The sequence below is a fragment of the Macrotis lagotis genome, chromosome X, assembly GCF_037893015.1.
Source record: "Macrotis lagotis isolate mMagLag1 chromosome X, bilby.v1.9.chrom.fasta, whole genome shotgun sequence".
Lineage (NCBI taxonomy): Eukaryota > Metazoa > Chordata > Mammalia > Peramelemorphia > Peramelidae > Macrotis > Macrotis lagotis.
The window spans coordinates 521,956,212-521,978,954 of record NC_133666.1 but is presented as its reverse complement, the minus strand read 5'-3'; the positions used below and the strand labels follow the sequence as shown (position 1 = coordinate 521,978,954).

At 37.6% G+C, this 22,743-nt stretch overlaps 1 protein-coding gene across 2 annotated transcripts in view; it reads right to left on the bottom strand.

Moving 5' to 3' along the window:
• NEDD9 (neural precursor cell expressed, developmentally down-regulated 9) overlaps positions 1–22,743 on the bottom strand; it is a 229,980-nt gene that overhangs the window by 131,555 nt on the left and 75,682 nt on the right. For both annotated transcript variants that reach the window (XM_074208030.1, XM_074208029.1), the window contains one exon: positions 17,052–17,233. In XM_074208030.1, the coding sequence (XP_074064131.1) occupies positions 17,052–17,063 (12 nt within the window). In that variant the 5' untranslated portion in view covers positions 17,064–17,233. The remainder of the gene's footprint in view (positions 1–17,051; positions 17,234–22,743) is intronic.

Sequence of the window (22,743 nt, the reverse complement as noted above, 5' to 3'; positions counted from 1 at the left end):
TGATTATGTCACTTAGGAAATAATGATTCTGTCTCAAGTTTACCATAAGGGATATACCATAGACTTTCTTTGAGTTCTAGGGTTCTAATGAGGATTGTATGGGTAAAGAGAGAGTCAGGGAGGAAATTACAGTATAGTCTTTACCAAAAATTGAAACTCAACTAGGAACAATGAGTGGAAATTGCAGAGGGACTGATTTGGGCTCAATGTAAAGAAAAACTCAAAAAGAGCCTGAAAGGTAGCATTGAATACTGAATGGGGGAGGGGGCAACCTTGGAGTCAGAAAGACCTGGGCTCAAGTAACTCCTCTGACATGTACTAGCTTGATATCATGGGCAAGTTTCTTAGTCTTTTAATTTCCCAAGGCAAGCCTTTGAAACTATATGGTACAGACAAGTTGCTAATCTATAATAGTTCAGGGAATTTCTGCACAAAGTGATCCCTACAATGATAAAAATCATAATTCTGGAAAGAAAGAGGACAAGGGGAAAGGAATAAGACTTTAGTAAGTACTCACTATATATCAGGCACAAACATGTGGTGCTATCATTACCTCCATTTTACAGATAAGCAAACTGAGGTAGGCAGAGACAGGATCACACAGCTAGGTCAGACTTGAACTCAAGTCTTCCTGACTCTAGGACCAATGCTCTATGCCCTATGCTATTAAGTTTCTTAAGTGACAGTGAAACAGATGAGACAGAGAGAAAATGGTCCAAGAGTAAAATGACTTACCTCTGGAAATCACGAGTCTGGAAGTCTTCAAGTGGAAGGGAGATAAAAAGTTGCAGAAATTTTAGAAGAGATTTTTTTTTCAGGTTTAGATTAGATTTTATGATTTCTAAAATTCCTTCTAGCTCTAAAGAATCTGAATTATGAGATGCCAGCCTTTTGGCTCTGGTTGATTTACATAAATTATTTCACTAACACCCTTTACTATATTTGGGAGGCTAAGAAAAGTTGCCATTATTTGGATGACATTTTGGGCAAGGGTCTTGTTGACTGTGATAGCTTCCTGGGTTCTCATCTACTTCTCAGAATTGATTCATGGTACATGTTCCTAAGTATAAACGCATTTTTGTTCTTCCTTTATTCTTAACTGCATTGATTTCTAAAAACCAATTTGATGCCCCAAGTCTCCCTAACTCCTTTGTCCCTTCTTGGATTCAGAGATGCCTAATAACTGATCTTTAATTGTTTTTCTCCTGTCTTCTTTCATGGCCACATGTCTTAATGACTGATATGACCACCCATTCCATCTTTCCCCTCTTACCTTTGGACCACAAAAGAATATTCTTTTAGCTTTAATCATAAGGGGAAAGTGAAATATGCAGAAATATAAATGAAATATAAGAAATGGAAATTATAATGAAAAGTTTATTTAACAGGAATCTCTAGCACAGATAGGATAGTTTTCAGACTACCTCAGTTGTTTTTAGCTAAAGTTTCTGGCCAGAGCCCATACTATAGTTGATTCCTCTCTCATACCATAGTTTTACCTGGAAAAATAATGTCATATACATTAGAATAGTCCAATGCCCATCTGTGATACACTGATCAAGGAGTTCTAGAAAGAATTCATTCCTCTATTTAATAATCCAAGGCTCACTTTCACTCAATTGAGAATACTGCTTTTGAAGAGAAAAGCCTCTGGTTTTCAAACTATGCCCTCTACTAACAGCTGTCTGTGACACCTGGGCCAATGTATGTAGTTTTTTCTGGGTCTTAGTTCTCTTATTTTGAAAATGAAAAGATTGGATTAGATGATCTCCAAGATCTCATCCAATTCTAGCACCTATGAGCTTCTTAATGGTTAGCAGACAGCTGGCATTCCATCTACATTCCTACTTAATTAATGAAAAACTGATTATCACTCTTAAAAATATCAACTTCTCTTATTTTCTAGAAAACAGAATAATGTGAACTCATATGTAGTTCATCATTAAAGTAAATACACAAAAAATTCAGCCATTACCCCTTACCAAGTATAGACACACACTCACACACACACATATAAACACATATACATATCTGTAAATATATATACACATATTAATTTACTTATGTGTCCCATACTTAGACCTGAGGCTCAATTAGTATAAACTTTCTTGAATATGGCTCTTGTAAGGAGTGAAGAAACTGGTTCTAGGCCTAAAAGTATGACTTCTTCTTAGTCTCAGTCTCTCTTGTTGTTGTTATTATTCTTTTATGCTTGACTTTTGGTGAACCCATTTGGGGTTTTCATGCCATTTTCTCTTCCATCTGCCATTTACAGATAAGAAAATTGAGGCAAATAGGGTTAAATGACTTGATCAGGATGACATAACTGGTAAGAGTCTACTCTACAGTTAGTTTTGATCTCAGGTCTTCTTTACCCCTGGCTGGGTGCTCTATTGATGATGCCTCTTAGCTGCCCCTCAATTTCCCTACTCATATATTAAAATGGGACAGTTTTACCTCAGCAAAATGTTATGAGAATAGAACAAAGAAAAAAGAAATTGAGTACAAATTTAAAGAGCATTAGTTGGAAATTTGATAGATAATTTATATTGAGTCTTACTTCCCTTTTTTGATGCATTGATCTAGCAAAGTTTAGATTTATGGAAGAAAAAGGATATTTCACAAAAAGAATAAATTATACATATAAAGGTTGGATGGGCATAATATTTCATTAATTTTAAAATCAATATTTTTCATGAGACATTAAAAGTCTGAGCTGATGATAGTTCAATAAAAAAGAGTTTTTTCTAACTTTTGATCTCCCACTCTCATATTATAGCCAGAGAAACATGGATAACAAAAAGTTAAAAGATTTGTCCAAGGCTCCTACATCATTCACTGGCAGATTCAACACTTAGTCTGGACTTACATGATGCCAAACATCTGGTTGGAAATGGAATTTTCAGTCAAATATCCAAATATGTTAGCCAAGCAGATTTTAGAAATATTTAGACATTTGTTTTTATGTTAGATATTATTATAGATAAATATCAGAGCTTTAGAAGCATCTAGAAAACTGATTTTTAAAAATACTTTTCACATAATTGTTTGGCATCATCTGCTACAGACTGAACTTGAAACCAGGTTTTTTGATGCATGAAACAGTTTCTTTCCACTAGCCTATTCTATTAGGACTTTTTACACTGGAGAACTTTGCATACATTCTCCTATTTTTCCAGGCTCCCCTTTATCAGGCAGGTTCTGTTTTTTCTCACATTAGGCTCTGAGCTTCAAGAAGGACAGCCTTTCAGAATGTATCTTTCTTGAGCCAAGCCGGAGTTCTAAACCACACTAGCAAGCATGAGTCCTCAACCCAAGTAGCTGGTAGACCAGAGCAGAATGTCTCCAACCCCTAAGTTGTGATGTCAAAAAGCAAACACAAAACATAGCCCTTAACAGGTGGCCCCTTGCCTCAGGATAACACATCACACAGTATCTTGTTTCTATTTTTCTTGCTTTTCTTGACCTTTTCCATGGTAACTTCATCTCACCTGGGAAACCAAGCATTATTCCTGCTAATTAGGGATTGACATGATGCTGGCAGTTGCCACTTAGAGCAGTGAGTGGTCCAGTGCTTGGGCTGAGGCATTTCAGGGACACATTGCAGATGGTAGATGTCTGTCTGAGCTTATTCTGTTCCTGAGAGACAAAGAGAGGAATCTGGAGTAGAAGACGTGGTGCTTTGGAGAGAACACTGTTACTAGAGTCAGGAGACCTACCTTTGAATCCAGATTAGCTACCTATTAACTGTATGGAGTTTACCCACTCTCTGTGTCCTAATCTGTAAAACAGTACTAAATGACCTCTAAGATCTTTTCTATCTTGAAACTTAGGTCATCAGGAATTGTTTTAGGAATTCACTAGGAATTCTGAGAAACAGCGCAGGGTGATAAAAGGACTGTTGGAAAGAAGAGACAGGGATCTTAGGTTCTTATATTGGGAGTCTAGACTAGAATTGCTGCCAACTACCTGTGTGAACTTGAGCAAATTACATAATCTTTTTGTATGAGTTTTCTTATTTGTCAAATGATGGGGCTGGACAAAAAAATGTCTAAGATTCCTTTCATCTTGACCATTCCATGATGCTAGGGAAAATGAAGTCAAGAAGAGCATGACAAGTTTGATAAATGAGCTTCATAGCAACTCTTGGAAGTTGGTAGTACAGATTTTATCCCTATTTCACAATGAGGAAACTGAGGTTAAGTGATTTGCCTGTGCTCATATAGTTATTAAATATTAGAGGCAAGATTTAAATTTGAAGCTATTGAACCACAAATCATGAATATAAATAGCAATAATTTTTGTTTTGGAAGACCCTGAGAATCTTCCCTTCCTAGATTGATTTTTTTTTTTGACTACTCAAAAGAGGTCATTCTTTGCTTCCTTTTTTTCCTTCCCTGCTTGTATTACTGAATCGCTCAAACTGAGACTGGTTCAGAACCTTAGCTTAAAAAGACCCAGGTCTGTCGTTGCATCCTGGACCATCTCCAATCATCCCAATCCATATCTTGCCACAGGACCCAAGTAACGCCAGAGGAGAAGGTGAGGCTGGTGACTTTGCACAGTCCTTCTTCACTTAAATCCAAGTCATTTGCATGTCATGGCATTTATTCCCCTCACCCCCCCCCCCCCCAAGACATGGCCCTCTTCAAGAATGAAGTACAAACAACAATAACAACAACAAAACATGCCATCCACCTCCCCATACTTACTCTCAACAAACATTTATCCACTAGTAAGAGCATAGATGCATACCCAGCATAAGTGTATGACATCCAAGGCTAATATAGCTAATATGACACAACCCTGTCACTATATGTTCTCAGAGATATGGTGATCAATTTAGAGGTCATCTAATCCAATCCCTCAATTACAGTTGAGAAAGTTGATGCTTTGAGAGGTCATAAAGGAAGTAAATAGCAGAGGTCCTCTGGCTCCATGTCTATGACCATATTGCCACCATGATCTCCTGACAACTTGTAATCACAGAAATGAACATTTATTGAGCACTTACAAATATTATCTCATTTGATCTCTTTTTTAGGTTTTTTGCAAGGCAATGGGAGTAAGTGGCTTGCCCGAGGCCACATAGCTAGGTAATTATTAAGTGTCTGAGGCTGGATTTGAACTCAGGTACTCTTGACTGCAGGGCTGGTGCTCCATCCACTGCACCACCTAGCTACCTCTCATTTGATCTTCATAGTATTCTCTCAAGGTATGTGCTGTTATTATCCCCATTTTACAGTTAAGGAAACTGAGGCAAGTGACTTGTCCAGGGTCACGGGGTTAATAAATGCCTAGGGCTGCACTTGAACTCAGTTCTATCTGACTCCAGCCCTAGTACTTTATCTACTGGACCATCTAGCCATTTCTTGGAATCAATTTCAAGATCAGATTCAGTTCCACAAAAGTATCAGATATTAGAAAGTTTACTAGGTTCAGAGTAGGAAGACTTGGACTTAAATACTGCCTCTGGTACCATGAGTGTGACCCTGGAGAATTGGACAAGTCCTTCAATCTGCCTGGGTTCTACTTCCTTCATCTGCAAACTGAGAGTTAGAATACATAGTCTCTAAGGTTTTTTCCATCTCTAAATTTATGATCCTGTGATAAGGAGACCTTGCAGCCAGGATGACATGAATTTTGCACTGTGTGTGTGTGTGTGTGTGTGTGTGTGTGTGTGTCCCTGGACAAGTGCTTGACCTCTAAGTGCTCTGTAATAAGTTGCTGAGGAAGCTTTCTCATCTGGGAGTTCTCCATGAAATTACAGGTCCAACCTTTATCACTATGACAAGGATTTTGCAGCATTCATCAAATTAGACTTATTAGACAGGAATTCCTTATGGAAGCAAGCATAATAGAAGGACTATAATATCGACATGGGGAGATCCATTTACCTCCTTATAAACATTACACCAAATATCAGGGACTTGGTCAGGGAAGAGGACCCTTTGGGCTAGAACAAGCAATAGGTGCTCATTGCTGATTCATAGTGGGGGTGGAGGGGAGAATTTGACAACACTTACCATTAGGTTCATAATTTTGCTTGTCCTAGATAAGGAAATTTAGTGAAGTATGACTCAGAAATCAAATAGACATTGGCAGTTCCAAGAGAGGGAACTGCTCTATTCAAAACTAGCAGAGAAGTGGTAAGGCTGAATGAATAAGACCCAGGTGGGAGGACCTAAATAGATGCATTAAGATGGATAAGATGTTGGTGATTCCCAGGATTCAGTTTTCTCCTATGGAAAATGAAATACTTGGACCAACTGACCCTGAAATCTCATGCTTTCATTTTTACATCTTCAGAAAGAAAACTCAATAATGCTTTCCTGGTTCTTGTCACTTCACTTTGCACAAGTTCGTATAAGTCTTCCCAGGTTTTTCTGAAATCATCTTGCTCATAATTTCTTTGCTTTATAAATATATATGTGTATATTTATACATATATACATGTATGCACCTAAGTATATGTACACATTTTAATTTTATTTTGTATTTATTTTTATCTAATTATATGTTAAAAGGCTTTTGTTAATATTTGTTTTTTTTTAATTTTGAGATTCAAATACCATCCTTCCTTCTCCATAACCCTGAGATGGTAAGCAATCAAATATGGATTATACATGTGCAGTCATGTAAAACATTTCAATATTAATCATTTTGTACAAGAAGACCTGAATAAAAGAAAAAGAATGAAAGTGGAAAACAGCATCCTTCAGTCTGTATTCAAATAACTATCAGTTCTTCTGCTGGAGACATAGTATGCTTCATCATTAGTCCTTTGGGATTGTCTTAGATCATTGTATTGCTGAAGATAGCTAAGTCATTCATAGCTCTCCAATGGACAATACAACTGTTACTGTATACAATGTTCTCCAAGTTCTGTTCACTTAACCTTGCATCAGTCATATGTCTTCTCAATTTTTTTTAAAACTAACCTGCTCATAATTTCTTATAGCACAATAGTATTTCATCACAATCATATACCTTAATTTCCAATTCTTTGCCATCACAAAAGTAGACACTTTCCCTTTGTTTTAAAAAATCCCTTTGAGATATATATGAGAACTATATTTTAAAAGAAAAGTAAAATCTACACAATAGAAATTTGTAGTTTAATGTAGAATATTCTCTTCCTTTTCTACAGAAATATAGAAATTTCTATAGAAATAATCTTTTTTATTTGGCATTTGTTAAAGTTAGAATAAAAAAGATTAAAAAAAGATCATTGGGATCAGGTGAGGGCCTGGCAGGTAGAACCTCCTCCCCCTTTCCCTCACCTCTGTTTCTTTTTTTTTTCTTTTTTCTTTTAGATTTTTCAAGGCAATGGGGTTAAGTGGCTTGCCCAAGGCAACATGGCTTGGTAATTATTAAGTGTCTGAGACTGGATTTGAACCCAGGTACTCCTGACTACAAGGCTGGTGCTCTATTCACTGCGCCACCTAGCTGCCCCTCTGTTTCTTTCTATACCTTTGATTCAGGGATATATAGATATAAACACATATTCTTACACACACACACACACATCCCACACACATACATACATATGTATGTGTATATGAGTGAATATATATAAATACATATTCACTCATATACATATATATATATATATATATATATTCACACACATCTTTTTTCCTTCCAGAATGAATTCACATAATTGCCATTTTATGTTGACTCATTTTCACTGAGTGAAAGTACCATTAGAGGGAAACCCAAAAGGTTTCTTCATATTTTAGAGAAAAAAAATCAAAGGCCCTCTGAGGGGAAAATAAAGCCACAGAAGACTCTGCAAAACCACAGATTATTCTCCAGTTAGGGAAAGTGTCTGGTCAGGATGTGAAAATGTTAAGTTCAAGGGTCATTTGCCAAGCCCCAACTCCTGTTTACTTCCTGGACACTGGACAGAGGTCCTTTTTGACAGTATAATTTCTGCAGTTCAAGCCACTGGGCTCTGTAATCCCTAATCAAACACAGAAAGTCTTAGGTAATCATATCCAAGGGAATTCCATTTTACTTGATTTAAATGAGAAAGTTAAATCTCAGTCTAGACGTGCCTCTTTGTAGCTCCAACGAATCTTACACCCTGCAGGACACTTGGTCTTTGAATATGTTTTTCATTTTCCAGACAAGCCCAGGGGATCTGCATCCCTCAATAAAATTCCCGTCTGCACTAAATTGCCTTTTGGTGGTGATTTATACCTCTATAAACCTCCATCATGGTGAGGAGAGTGTATTTAAATGTATAACTGACATGACTTATACAGGGATGAGTTATTGAGCTTATCTCTGCAAAGGGGATAAGGCAAGGCTCTGTGAAGTCATAGGCATTTGTGATGGTGGAACTGATGACAAGGAAAATAATCGGGGCTTCTGCTGAGCCCAGGACCACTCTGGAGTTGACAGGGCAGTGAGAGGTCCTGGAGACTACCCTTGTGGAGCAGGGCTTTGACTTGGGAGTCACAGATTAGATTTCTGTCATGGGTTCTTAGGCTCAAGCATTTATTGAGTGTCCACTGTGTGGGCTACAAGATGGATGAGAAGATGTCTAGTTCATAAGGAAAACATAACATAGCTGAAGAAACTATACATATATACCTGAAATTATGTGGTGGCAGTGGATCAAATACTGGTTCTGAATCCAGAAGACCAAGGTTCGAATTTTGACTCTTGGACTTTCTCCAGTGGTGTCTCCCAGATTAATTATAAAATTCTCCATTTGACATTCAAAGCCCTTTAAAACTTGCCCATCCTACTTTACTATTTACTTAAACCTTACTCCCCCTTATTTTTCAATCCAGTGTCAGTGGTCTCCATTTTCCTTGAACAAGTTATTCCATCTCCTGACTTTAAGTGTTTTCATTGGCTGAACTCTTAAGACTACCATTTTCTTCATCCTCCTTTCCACCTCATGGTTTTCCTCAAGGCCCAGCCATCTGCAAGAAACCTTTCCTGATTCCCTCTTAATGCTTGCATCTTCCCTCTATTGATCATCTAACTTTCCAATATCTTGTTTGTACATATTTGTAAGGTGTCTTTTTCATTAATACTACAAGCTAATATTTAACACATTAAATTATAAAATATATATCATATAGCATTTGTATATACTTTGTATATATCATTTATATATTATATTATAAATTATATATCAATTATATACTCTTTATTAGGCATTATGCTCATTATGCTCATTATTATCTCATTTGATCTTCAAAACAATGCTAAGTGGTAGGTGATATTATTATTTTCCCCATTTTACAGTTGAGGAAACTGAGGCAAACAGGGTCTAGTAACTTACCCACGGTAACACACTAGTATGTGTCAAATGTCAGATTTAACTTCAATAAGACTTTCCTTACTCCAAGTCTGTGTCACCAAGTTGTCCATTAGAGTGAAAGTTCCTAGAACAGGGATTGTCTTTTGCCTTTTTTAGTATATCCAACAATTGATATAACATCTGGCACACAATAGGTGGTTAATAAATGCCTCTAGACTTGATTTGACTATGTAATATTGGTTAATTTAATTTTGGCTACCCGGGCTTCAGTTTTTCTTGTCTATAAAATGAAAGAGTTGGATTGGATTGGTTCTGAGGTCCCTTCCAGTTCTTTCTCTCTGATTTAATTGAGTGCAGCACTGTAGGTAGCAAAACCACATGCTGATATATGGACATGATAATTTATACTATATGACTAGGGAACAGGACCATATAGGATAAGACAGAGATTGTATAGTATGGATAATGAATATAAAAATGACAAGAGAAAGGAAAGAGCAGTGCGGGTTCATTTTGCCAGACCATGAAAAAGATGGCTCTTGATAAATTAGTATGATATATAACATGTGGAGAAAATGAAGAAGGACTTTCCAAGGTTAGAGGAAAGGTTAGAGAAAGCCCCAGCAAAGACTGAAAATGAATTGTTGAATATGTTGTGTGTGGGAGATACTAAAGAAGGCTTAGTTGGGACAGAGACCAAAACAGATTTGCACATTGAGAAGTAATGAAAGAGATGATAGGATTGGTAGAGTAAGGTATAATTTTGGAACTTTAAATTTTCTTCAGAAGAAAACAGGGAGCCAGTGAGAGTTTTTGAGATAAGGTATGATACAATGAAGGTAAGGACTGTGAAGGATGGATTGGAAAAGGAAAAGTTAGGAATTGGGAAGATGAAACAAGAGGCTATTGTAGAGTAATTATGGCATGAGGTTTTCCTAAAATACTGTGTAACTCTTTTGAAAACTTCTTTTATGTCTTTAATTTCTTTTATTCCCCTTAGTTCTAATTCTTCTTTTATAACATGACTAAAATGAAAATATGTTAAACATGAATATACATGTATAATCCTATAACAACAGATTAATTGCTGTTGAAGGTAATGGGAAGGAAGGGATGCATGTTAAAAACTATCTTGCCTGTAATTTGAAAAAATAAAAAAAGAAATAAAAAGTGTAACTTTAAGAAATGTATGAGCCTATCTATGTTCCCCTATTTCTCTGCATGAAAAATGTAGGTAGTAATAACTTCTCTCCCTCCTGACCTACTAAGAGGAGTCTGGGGGGAGGGTTTACATAGTACATAATGTCAGCAAAATCCTTTGTGTTCCTTGGAGAATCATAGACTGATAGAGTCAAAGGTTCCTCCGAAGTTCACAAGATCAGGAGATCAGATATTTTTGAGACAGAGAGGAACTTAGAAGTTGCCGAGTCCAATCTTCTTGTATAAATGGGAAAAGTGAGGCTTTGACTTGTCCAAGTCACACAGACAGCATGTCTCTGAGTTAGATCTTAGACTAGCTCTTACCCAAATCATAAAGCCTGTTTAGAACCTTGGTGTCATAAGGTGTCACTGAATCCTAAGTGAAGAAAATAAGACCACATGTCCTTCAGCAAAGTCCTATTCTCCAAGTGCCTCTTACCCTTGAGAATTAGGTCATTGGTAGGTTCACTAATGCTGTTAGTCTTTATCCTTTTTTTATTTCATTTGATATTAACCCAGTGATCTATAAGAGGGAAATTGATAGTTTTAGGGCTGGAATGTACATTTGGAGATCAAATAGTCCAGATTCTTCATTTTACAAATAAGGAAACTGAGGCCCATATATAGCTGCAATGACTTATTCATGTCATAGATGGTAAGAGAATGTCCTGGCTTTCAAAGCCAGAGGCTCTAGTTCTTTTTTAAAAAAAATTTATTTAAGGCAATGGGGTTAAGTGACTTGCCCAAAGTCACACAGATAGGCAATGGTTAAGTGTCTGAGGTCCAGGGGCTTTAGCTCTGATCCAACATGCTTCTTTGTACTACTCGGCTTCCCAGTTATAAACAGAGGGCAAACCAGGACTCCAGAAGAACCTAGTTCATTGTAATTGCCTTTTTAGAAAATTACTCCAAAGATGGTTTGGCAAAATAAGGAAGGGGGGGTGGGGAGAGAGAGAGAGAGAGAGAGAGAGAGAGAGAGAGAGAGAGAGAGAGAGAGACAGAGAGACAGAGAGACAGAGAGACAGAGAAGAGAAAGTCAGAGAGATGCAGATAGAGATAGAGATAGAGATAGACTTAGACATAGATGTAGACATACAGAGAAGAGACAGAGAGGTCACCTCACACCTTCTATTCTCTAGTCCTAGGGGATTTAGCACCTTCCCTCAAGGCCCTTGAGTAAACCATGTGGCCAACCACTTTGGAATTCTAGGGAGTCTCTGTCTGATGAGAAAAACTACAAAGGACCTTAAATAATTTCTGTCTCTCCACTGTCAACATTCCTTGTCCCCACAAGAAGCAATGAATTTAGTTTGTTTTTGTCTGAGGATATATATAAAGTAAGATAATATCCAGTATACAACTTGCAGTCCCGTTGTCTGGGGAGAGAGGAAAGGATTTAAAATATTTTATCAATCATTCAATTTCCTTGAGTAACCAAGGGCCAAACCCAAAGGCCACAAAATACTGAAAAGGCAGCAGCATCTGAGGCAATGCAGTATAGCAATGCAGTATAGCCTCAGATATGGAGTTAAGAAAGATGGGATCAGCTTCTAGCTTTGACTTGCTGGATGTGTGAATATGGGCAAGTTACAACCCCTCTGAACTTCACTATCCTTACCCTTCAAATGAGTATACAAGCACTTGCACATCCCATCTTAAGGTAGTATTGTTGTGGGGAAAATACTGTGAATGGAGAAAAGAGGACTGATTTCAAAGTGGAAACCACCCAATTCAGCAACTTTGAGAGTTGCTTGTTGCTCAGAGAAGCGAAATAAATTATTTGGTCATGTTACACAACCAGGGCGATTGACTAGAAGGAGGTACTGAGCTCAGTTCTTCTTGAATCCAAGACTAGAACTTTATATATTTATGATAAAGAGAGATTATTGTGCTGTTTTAGGATTTTCTAGGCTTAGCAGTTTTAAGGGGCAGTTAGGTGGCAAGGTGAATAGAATACCATGCCTGGAGTAGAAAGACATCTTGAATTTTTCTCTGACTTCAAACACATAACTAATTGTATGACCCTGAGCAAGTCACTTAACCCTCTTTACTTTGGCTATCTCATCTGTAAAAAGAGCTGTAAAGGAAAATGGCAGACCTCTCTAGTATTTCTTTCAAGATAACCCCAAAGGATGTCACAAAAAGTCAGATATGACAGAACAACACCATTTTGGGATAAAGTCTAGAGGTTTCAATAAGTTTAAAGCAATCACGTACTAAACTGGTTTAGTTCATGGTTCATAGTAGAGTTGAGTGAATTTGGGGTTCAGTGAATTATTGTGGATTGCCTCAATTTGGGTTCATAGATTTATTTAACTTTAGTCTTTGGTTTACAGAACTTATTAACATTCTGTCTTTGTAACCTCAGCACCCAGCATAGTAAAGCATACATTATAGGTACTTTTATCTGAATTTAATAGGATTTGTGATGATAATGATGTTTGCTTTTCATTTTTGAAGAAGTTTATGATATCAGGGAGATGATGCCATGACAAGTACATGAAATGGATTTCAGTGAGGGTGTATTGTGCTAAGGCACCAGCCTCACTTTCTTTTCCAGTGTCTTCTGGGTCCAGGGGCCAGGTATGGATCAGGATGACTGGAGATGGCCCTGGATGAGAGGCAATCAGGGTTAAGTGACTTGCCTAAGGTCATATAGCTAGTAAGTGCCTGAGACCATATTCAAACTCAGTTCCTCCAGATATTACTCTACCCACTGTACCATTTAGTTGCTCTAAGGTTGGGAGATATTATTCAGATAACTAGAAGAAATGCTAAGAGGGCATTACTTAGGGCTGAACTTGTGCGTGTGTGTATGTGCGTGTTTTTGTGCATGTGTGTGTATGTGTGTGTCTGCATGCATGCACATGTAACAAACCAGGCGTGGATGAGACAGGATTCATTGTAGGGCATCAACAAATCCATGTCATATTCATATATTTTATATTCATATATATCTTCTCTGGAGTGAGTAAATAAAATGTTTTGCATATATACATATAACTTTTTCAAATACTTATATATATTTATTTATGATATATATATTTAATTATGATAAATAAAGGATATTTAGAAATCTAACTGAATCCATAGAATTTTGTTTTTATTTTATACTTTCTTAATCAACAAATGTAATGACATGGGAGTAAGAGAGAGAAAAGTTATTACTGATGTTTTTGAATAATTCAGATATAAAATAAGGCAGAATTAAATTAAGAGGAATTGTTTTCAAACCAGGGTAATGTAAAGATGGTGGAAGTGAAGTGGCGATGGAAGAAAGACTTCCTAGAAAAAGAAGTTATTTCTATTTTTAATGATTTTTAAAAATTATCTTTTAATTTGTAATTTATGGAATAAAACAAACATTTCTATAACATAATATAATTTAAAAAGATGATGGCACATAAAACTGCAAATCTAATGTATAACATATACAACTTTGTGTTCCTTTTAAACATATAATATAGTCATTATGTAAATTTCTTTTTTCTCCCCCCCCCAACTCCAGAGATGGCTATCTTGAGATACAACTCTCTCTATATATATAAATTTATATATCCATATAAATATCTCTCTCTCTCTATATACATATATGTATATATATATATATATAATATATGTGTGTGTGTGTGTGTGTGTGTATATAAAACATTTTTTTAGGTTTTTGCAAGGCAAATGGGGTTAAGTGGCTTGCCCAAGGCCACACAGCTAGGTAATTATTAAGTGTCTGAGACTGGATTTGAACCCAGGTACTCCTGACTCCAGGGCTTGTGCTTTATTCAACTAGCCACCCCTATATAACATTATTCTATACATACATCTATTTATCAATTCTTTTTCTGGATGCAGATAGTCTTTCTTCATAAGTCCTTTAAAATTAATTTGGGTATTTATAATAGTTAAAATGAATTAATTTATAGTCATTCTTAAAATGATATTATTGTTATTGTATGTAATATCATTTTGTGCAGATCTTTCCATGTTTTTAAAGGATCATTGAGCTCCTTATTCCTTACAGCACAATAGTATTTCATCACAATTGTATGCCAGAACTTGTTCAGTCATATTTATTACAATTTTAGTTAAACTAAAACATAATAAATTCTCCTTCAACCCTCCATTTTAACTCTGTGTGCATCTCTCATTCTTAAATGTTTCTTGTAAAACACATATTTTCAATACATTCATTCAAAGTTTCTGTTTTATGGGTGAGTTCATCCCATTTAAATTCAAAATTACAATTACTATTTGTGAATTTCCTTTCATCTTGTTTTAACTAACTGTTTTTCTTTTTAGCCTCCCTTTTTACTGTATTACTGTTACCTTTTCTTCTTCCCTTAACTTCCTATTCATTATTTTACCCACCCACTTAAGAGTTCTATCCTTTATCTTGAAAACACTAAAAACTAATTTTAAGGCAGTCATTAAGGTCAAACTCTCCCCTTATTATAATTTGAAAATGTTATCAGTGTTTTTAAAACTATCATCATTATTAAGGTAGTTTGAAAGAAAGATTAGGGCTGAGTTGAGTATCAAGTGGTGATTCTAAAAAAGCAATATTGGATAGGAAAAGGTAAAAAGGAGCAATTATCTCATAAAATGGGGTGTGAAGAATATAGAGGAAGCAGGTTGAGGTGAAGGGCCAGTAATGTTGAAAACTTATTCTCATCTAGGTTGAAGAGGTAACACTATGTACATCTGGAAGGGTGTAGAAGTCTTCTGAACTTGTAGAGAGGTGAGAAACTGGGGGATAGGATCAAGGAGAAACATTTATAAGGCTGCATAGAATAAGATTTAGGAAGGTGGAGGGAGAAGATAAGGGAGGAACTATTTTTAATATTAAAAGTGTTCTTACATTTAATAGGAGAATTTAGGTGGCAAAGGGGATAAGAGTACGAGACCTTAACTCTGATTCTATAAATCTTATTTTCCTTCCTCCTCACCTTGTCTTTAATTGTCTTAAACAAACAAACCACACAACGTTGTTAATCACAGCATTTAGGACCTTTGTGTTTCTTCACTAAAATGTATCACAGAGAGCCAAAGATTGTGGGTTGGGTAGAGGAGTGTGAAGGCTGAGAATGAGGGAGATAAATTTTACAGTTACAGGCTATTTCCTGACCAAGAAATCCAGAGTGAACAAGAGAATTGTTGATTCAACTTTATAACTTATTGGAGCAAAGAGAGAAACTTAAACCTGGATCATTCTAGGTAAATTAGTCAGCAGTTAGGGTTAGGGGAGGCTAAGAAAAAAATGGGAAGTGTATCTTGATTCCATCTTTTCCTTTTCCCTTTCAAGTCATGCCACAGGTGTGGAGCCAAAGGAATAGCTATAGATAAAGTAAATTTCAGAGGAGAAGAACCAAGGAAGGGACTGGAAAAAAAGGAAATCAGATTCATACAAAAGAGAAGACCCAGTGATAAGGAATGATGACCCTATCCCTAATTAGCTCATCATAGCATATACTACCACTTCTACTACTGCTTGACTAGTTTAGTGTATTTTTGGTACTAGGCAGCAAACTTTCTTTGTTGAAAATAATTTTTTATTGATATCTTTCCTTTCTACATCTTCTAGACTTCTTAGGCATCTAGGTGACATAGTGAATAGAGTGCCAGGCCTGTAATCAAGAAGATTTGTCTTCCTGTGTTCAAATCTAGCCTAAGATACTAGCTGTATGACTGGGCAAATCACTTAATCCTGTTTGCTTCAGTTTCCTGATCTGTAAAATGAGCTGGAGAAGGAAATGGCAAACTACTCCAGTATCTCTGCCAAGAAAATTCCAAATGGAGTCATCAAGAGTCAAACACAACTAAAATGACTGAACAATAAGACTTCCCCACCCAAAGAGTCATCCCTTATATGAAAGAATTTCATACAAAATAAAAAAGAGAAAAAAATAAACAAAATCAATCAGTACATCAAAAAAATCTGATATTATAATTTTCAATTGTTCATTATACAAAAACCCATATAACAGAGTATAACAAAGAGTCTACAATTACCATTTTAGTCAGTCTCTCACCAAACTATTAAACATTACTGACACAACATTAAATTTATCCTAAAAACAAAAAGTAATTAAAAATGATTTTTGCTAGACAGGTCCTCTTCTACTCCTGGGCCTTCTCTAGTGATCAGCAATAAAAGGAAAATAGTATATTAAAAAGTAGAGGAAACACTGGAGATCTGAATAATTCACAACCTGAGAAAAGTGTTCCTTGAAAAAAGGCTGTAATATTTAGATGTTTTTAGCCTCTAGCCCTAGCCTATTGATAGTTCCTGCCATACTCTGGTTTATGCCCTGCAAGAATTTGGAATGGAAGAGGCATTTCCCCTGGCATTGTTTTGACCATTCAAAGAACTCTCAGATTTGTCCTCCATGATAAAGACTCATCTCAACAAAGACAGACTGCCTAGATAAGAAGTAGTCCTTTTATTCCAATATTATCTAAAAACCTTGTTGGGATTGAGAAGGTAGTTAATTTATTTCATTGATATCAGTACACCTGCTGAATTAACATAAATAGTACTTAAATAAAAGTTGTTTGCTCAACCATAACTTACAGTTCCCCACATTTTTCTCAGTTCCTCTCTCTGTTAGGTCCAGGAATGATGGGGTAGGATGGTAAAGACTCCAGGGTTTTGATTCAATTGCAAATTTCTTCTTTTTCATAGCTTCTCACAAAGCTTCCAAAAACAGGTCTCATGCTGGGCTGTTGGATCTTGGAAATAATCATCTATGGCCCCTGAAAAGAAAGGTTGAGTGCTTGAAAGTGACAAAAATAATGAAAATAATACTTTGTATTTTGACAGCATTTGGGGGTTTTCAAAGGATTTCCTTATTTTTTTCTTTAAATAAAATGTAAGCTTGATAAGTATAAGACTATTTCCTTGACTCTGGACCTTTAGCAAATACTTGGCTCACAGGACATATAACAAAAAATGCCAGTTGAAAAGAATAGATTCGTGGTAGGTCTCAATCCTTTTAAAGATGAGGAAACAGACTCAGGAAGGAAAGTATACTTGCTTGTGCTGATATACTTTTGGACACATGGAGTTCTTATGCTTGTTGTATGAGGTCACAGTTCATTTCCTTGGAGAAACAAAACCAACAATTTGTTGTTGCTGTTGCTGTTATTTTGTTTTTTTTAATCAGACCTATGATTTGATTTCATTAGTTTAATGAGCTCAAGAGAATGAAAGCTCCTCTAAGGTCAACAGATGCTCTGAAATTTGTAATCATGTCACTTACCTAACTATGAAGTTAGTAACTTGGCCAAGCTGACATAATCACTATGTCTGTAAGGGAAAGACACTCTCCATCTCAGAGACACATTTAGGTTTTTAAAAGTATGCGAATAGTATTGTTTGCGCTGTGTGATCTCTTTATCTTGTGCAGACTCTTCTCTAATTGAGTGGAGAAGTGCACAGTATACTTGTATAACCAGAAAAACCAACCATACCTATCGGGGTTTTAAGTAGCTGGAGAAATTTTAGCACTTGTTCATAAAGTAGTGAACTTGTCCAGTGGCAGAGGATTTCATTCCAGAGGAATCCAGCTAAGTTCTTCTCTTTCTCTCTTCCCCATGCCCTACTCTCAATGACTATGATAATGGAGAGATGGGACCCTGAAGACAAAATGGACACAGACTTACACAAAGAGATGACCAACCACCAGACAGAGGAAGCAGCTCCTTGTACCAGAGAAGAATATTGGCCACAGACTCAAGAAAGGACTTCCAGTAATCAGGAATTATGAGTTTATTCTATGCCCACATGAGTTCTGGACATATGTGGTTTATCATTATCCTTTTCTAAATTTAATCCCACTCTTCTCCTGGATTCTGAGCATTTATGAAAGAATGTACCACTAGTTAGGTGGCATAGTGAGTGGAGAGCTGAACCTGGAGTCAGGAAGACCTGAGTTCAGTTCAGACCTTAGATTCTTGCCAGCTGTATGACCCTAGGCAATTCCCTTCACTTCTGTTTCCTTTCACTCCACTAGAAATGAGAATTATACCATTTAAATTCTAGGGATGTTGTGAAGATCAAATGAGATAAGGTTTGAAGTACTTAGCATATAGTAGGTGCTTAATAAATCCTTTCCTCCTTCCCTTCCTCTCTCCCTTTCTCCTTCCTTCCTTCCTTCCTTCCTTCCTTCCTTCCTTCCTTCCTTCCTTCCTTCCTTCCTTCCTTCCTTCCTTCCTTCCTTCCCTCTCTCCTTTGTCTTTCCTCTATCTTTCAATCAAAGCTAAATTGAAGTTGGCTGATGTCAATGGGGAGCACAGTTGTAATGTTAGTGAATGACAATACTAGAACTCCAGCCATTCAAGATTTTACCTAGAACTCTGAGCATAATAGTAGCCACCCTCTCGGGTGCAAGTGGAAATTAAGGAAATAACTTCAGAGGGGAAGTTATGTTACAGAAACAGGACTTAGATCTAGGTCTTCTTGACTGTCTCTCTACTATGCCTCACTGTGTTTATATAGAATCTAGGTTTCTTCCTTTATTGTCTGTTGCTGTTTAGTTATTTTCAATCATGTCTGATTCTTCATGACCCCATTTGGGTTTTTTTTTTTTTTTGGCAAAGATACTGGAGTGTTTTGCCCTTTCCTTCTCCAATTCAGTTTATAGTTGAGAAAACTGAGTCATACAGTGCCTAGAGTCACATAAATGATGAATGTCAAAGGTTGGATGTGAACTTGTCTTCTGTCCACTGAGCCACCTGGTTGCTTTTTATAATCTGTGCTACTACAACTGTTCATCTTATTGCAGCAGAATAGAAAAGATTGGATCTTAGAATATATGAAGTCTAAGGGAACTTAAAGGTCAATTAGTCTAACTCCTTCATTTTAAAGGTGAGGAAACTGAGGTGAGTGAGATGGAAGGAATGATCCAAGCTTAGATGCTTAGGAAATAGCTCTTTGGGGATTTCATTCTTCTGACTCCCTTGTCCAGGGTTCTTTTTATCACTCTATGCCATACATAATGTGGAGGACTCTGTCTCAAGGCTGATTTTATCCCATTCCCTTCTTATTCTTCCCCACTTAAATGAATGCCTTGAAGCATTTGCTCCTGTCAGCTTGAAGGCCCCAAACCCCAGCTGAGCTTTCTCTGTTGCACAGCAGCCGGTGAAGGTCACACATGGCTGTCTGCTTTCCGTGTTTCCTGCAAATGAGGAAAACTGGTGCTTTGGCAAAGGTTCCTTCAGACAGCTTAGATGCAAAGTACAGGAGTTGCTTTTTCCTGGGGAAGAAAAATGGACTGAGCTTTTGTTGGAAGGGTGCTGGCCAAGGTTTCATTTCCCTTTAGCATTGGGCTTCAGGTTTTCTTTTCTTTTCTTTTTTTCAGGGAGGAGGGAAGGGAAAGGAAGAGAGAAGGAATGGTTGGGTAAGGAGGGAAATGTCTGTCCCTTGTTGAAATACAACAAACAAACAGTCAGTAAAGCTCTGATATTTAAACCATGTGTGGCGCATGGCAAACTTATTGAAAACTAGGAATTTGGACCTTTGGAAAAGGAAAATGTTCTTTCCAAGGGCATGCGAAATAACAAACTCAACCCAGCAGGATGTGTCTGAGCCTGGGGTGGAGCCATCCACTCTTTTTGGCACTGGGAGATCTTCATCTTCTTCTCTGATCATTGGGAACAGTTAGGAGGTACCCCAATAATCCATCCCCAGATGGACAGGAGACCTGCGTTCTTCACTCTTGTCTCTCATTAGAAGGGGAGTGAGCCATCTTTTCTCATTTGTTTTGTCTAACAGTTTAGTCCTTTGGATGGAGGGAGGGGGGAGTGGGGGAAGAAAAGAATTCTTCAAGGCACTTGCAACGGCGATCTCAGTGGATGTTGTCTTGGTGACTCATTCTCTCTGCTGAACCCAAGAGTGGTTACCCAAAAATCTCCATGGATAAGGAAAGAGGCCCAACAGTGGGTAGCAGCAGTGAGGTATTTGTCTGTGTGGTTCTGCTATTCACTCATAGAGGCCCTCTAAGTATGTTCCCTAGAGGCATTCTTAACCCCCAAAACCCTTCCACCCGCCCCCAGAGAGCATTCTGTTCTGTCTGAGTTTCCCAATGAATCACTCGCATCCAATATTTCCACATGATCTTCATATACTAGAGACCAGGAATATACTTAGAACACAACCATCCTCTGAGGGACTCCTAAGATATAAATATTTGTTACTTGCAATGGAAGGTGCCCTGCTTAAATAAATATTTTAATATTCCACAGGTATTACTATTGCTAGAGATATGTGTATTAACATAGATAAGTTTAGAGTACCCACTCCAGGTGATCACATGGACTATTTGTGCCCAATACTGTGGTAGAGCATTCCAAGCTCGTATTGGTCTGATCAACCACAAGTAGACACACTGTAATTTGTCTTAAACATAGTGGTATATTTTGGTTTTCTTCGATAATGAAAGACAAGAACCAATCAATAAAGATAGCAGCTCTTTGCAGAAGGGTAAGTTATATTTCTGTCTTGCCAAAATTGAAAAAAAAATTGATTCAGAAGTCAGTGAATAAGCAATGTGCTTCTCTGGCCATGTTGCCTCCATACTCAATAAGCCTCAGTGGTTCCCTAAAATCAAATTTAAATTTCTGTTTGCATTTAAAGCTAAGATCTGCTGATTTCATCTTTGCCACATCTATAAAATGTACTTCCTTCTCTCTTCTGCCATTGCCACTATCTAGTGCAGGCCCTCACTATGCAATGTCTGGATCATTACAAATAATGTTGGTGGGTCTACTTGCCTTAAGTCTCTCCCGATTCCAATTCATCTTCCTCAGTTACCAAAGTGATTCTCCTAAAGCACAGGTCCAATCATGTCATATCCTCTCCTTCAAAAATGTAGATAGAGAGATTTTGGATAGATAGATAGTGCATGCACTGAAATAACTAAGACAATGTCTACCTTCGAGGAACTTTCATTCTAATGAAGAAAATACATTAAAAAGTGGGAGAAATAGGTGGGGGAACAAGTAAAATATGTCAGTGAGAGTTCTCCAAGGAGGTGGAGTAAAATTACCAGTCACTGCTTGGGAATCAGTGAGGTAAGGACCAAGCTTCCCTGGGGGACCCAGAGGCAGAATCCAAGATTCTGGAGGGAGAGAGATGAGGATGATGATGACCTGAGAACACAGGGAAGACTTGGTGGTATCCAGATGGCAGAAAGGTTCAACTCTGATCTTAGATTCTTAGGAGGAGAAAGACTTTTGGAGTTAATATAAATTAACCGCTCATCAGTAAAAACTAGACTGACCTAGATCTCAGTTAGAATAAGCAAGAATTTAAACATTTAGTAAAAGATACTATGTTGGAGATATAGAGGGGGTGGAGCCAAGATGGCAGCAGAAGAATAACTTCTCTTAAGTGCTCTCTCCAAAATATTTCAAAACCCTTAAAATTATGACTCTAACTAAATTTTAGGGAGATAGAACCAACCCACAGAAAGATACAGTGAGGCAATTCTCCAGCCCAAGGTAACCTGGAAAAGACTGAGAAGGCTCTGTTCCATGGGGTTGGAGGGGCAGCAACACAGAGCAAAGGAACTTCAGCCTTTTGGGAACAGCCCCAGGGTGCCTAGGTCCCTGGGAGCCTCAGCTTCTGGCAGCAGAAGCAGTTTCCTGACCTGCCATCCCATGGAGCAACAAGCACAACTTGGAAGATAAGCAGGGAGACCTCTGCCAGAACGAGCACAAAGCCCAAGTCGGTGAGTCTCTCCTCAGTGCAGGTGTGGCTCTCCTCAGTGTGGCCATAGCCCTTAGATCAGCTGGAGGCCTGGAAGCAGGCCTGTGGAGCCACCTAGCATGAACCATGGCAGCTGCTCCCAGAGTACTCGGCCCACAGAAGGTTAGGGAGTGGAGGGAGACTGCTGAGGTCTGTCCTCTGTCCCTGGGACAGCACTCTGGGACTTTGACCACATTCAGATCCTGGTTGCAGTCTGGGGACCCAGAGGGGTGAGCTTGTAGCCATTCAACAGACCAGGAGAGCAGTCAGAGCCTCACATCCTGAGGCCCTTGCAGGAGTGTAGAAACCAGGCACAGGCTGGGGAAATGAGTAAACAGAAAAAAAAGGAACCTGACCATAGACAATTACTTTGGTCCCATATGAGGACACAATCTGAAGATGAGAAAGTCCAAGCTTCTGCACCTAAAGACTCCAAAAAATATAGAAGTTGGGCTCAGGCTATGACAGAGCTCAAAAAAGATTTTGAAAATCAAATAACAGAGGTAGAAGAAAAATT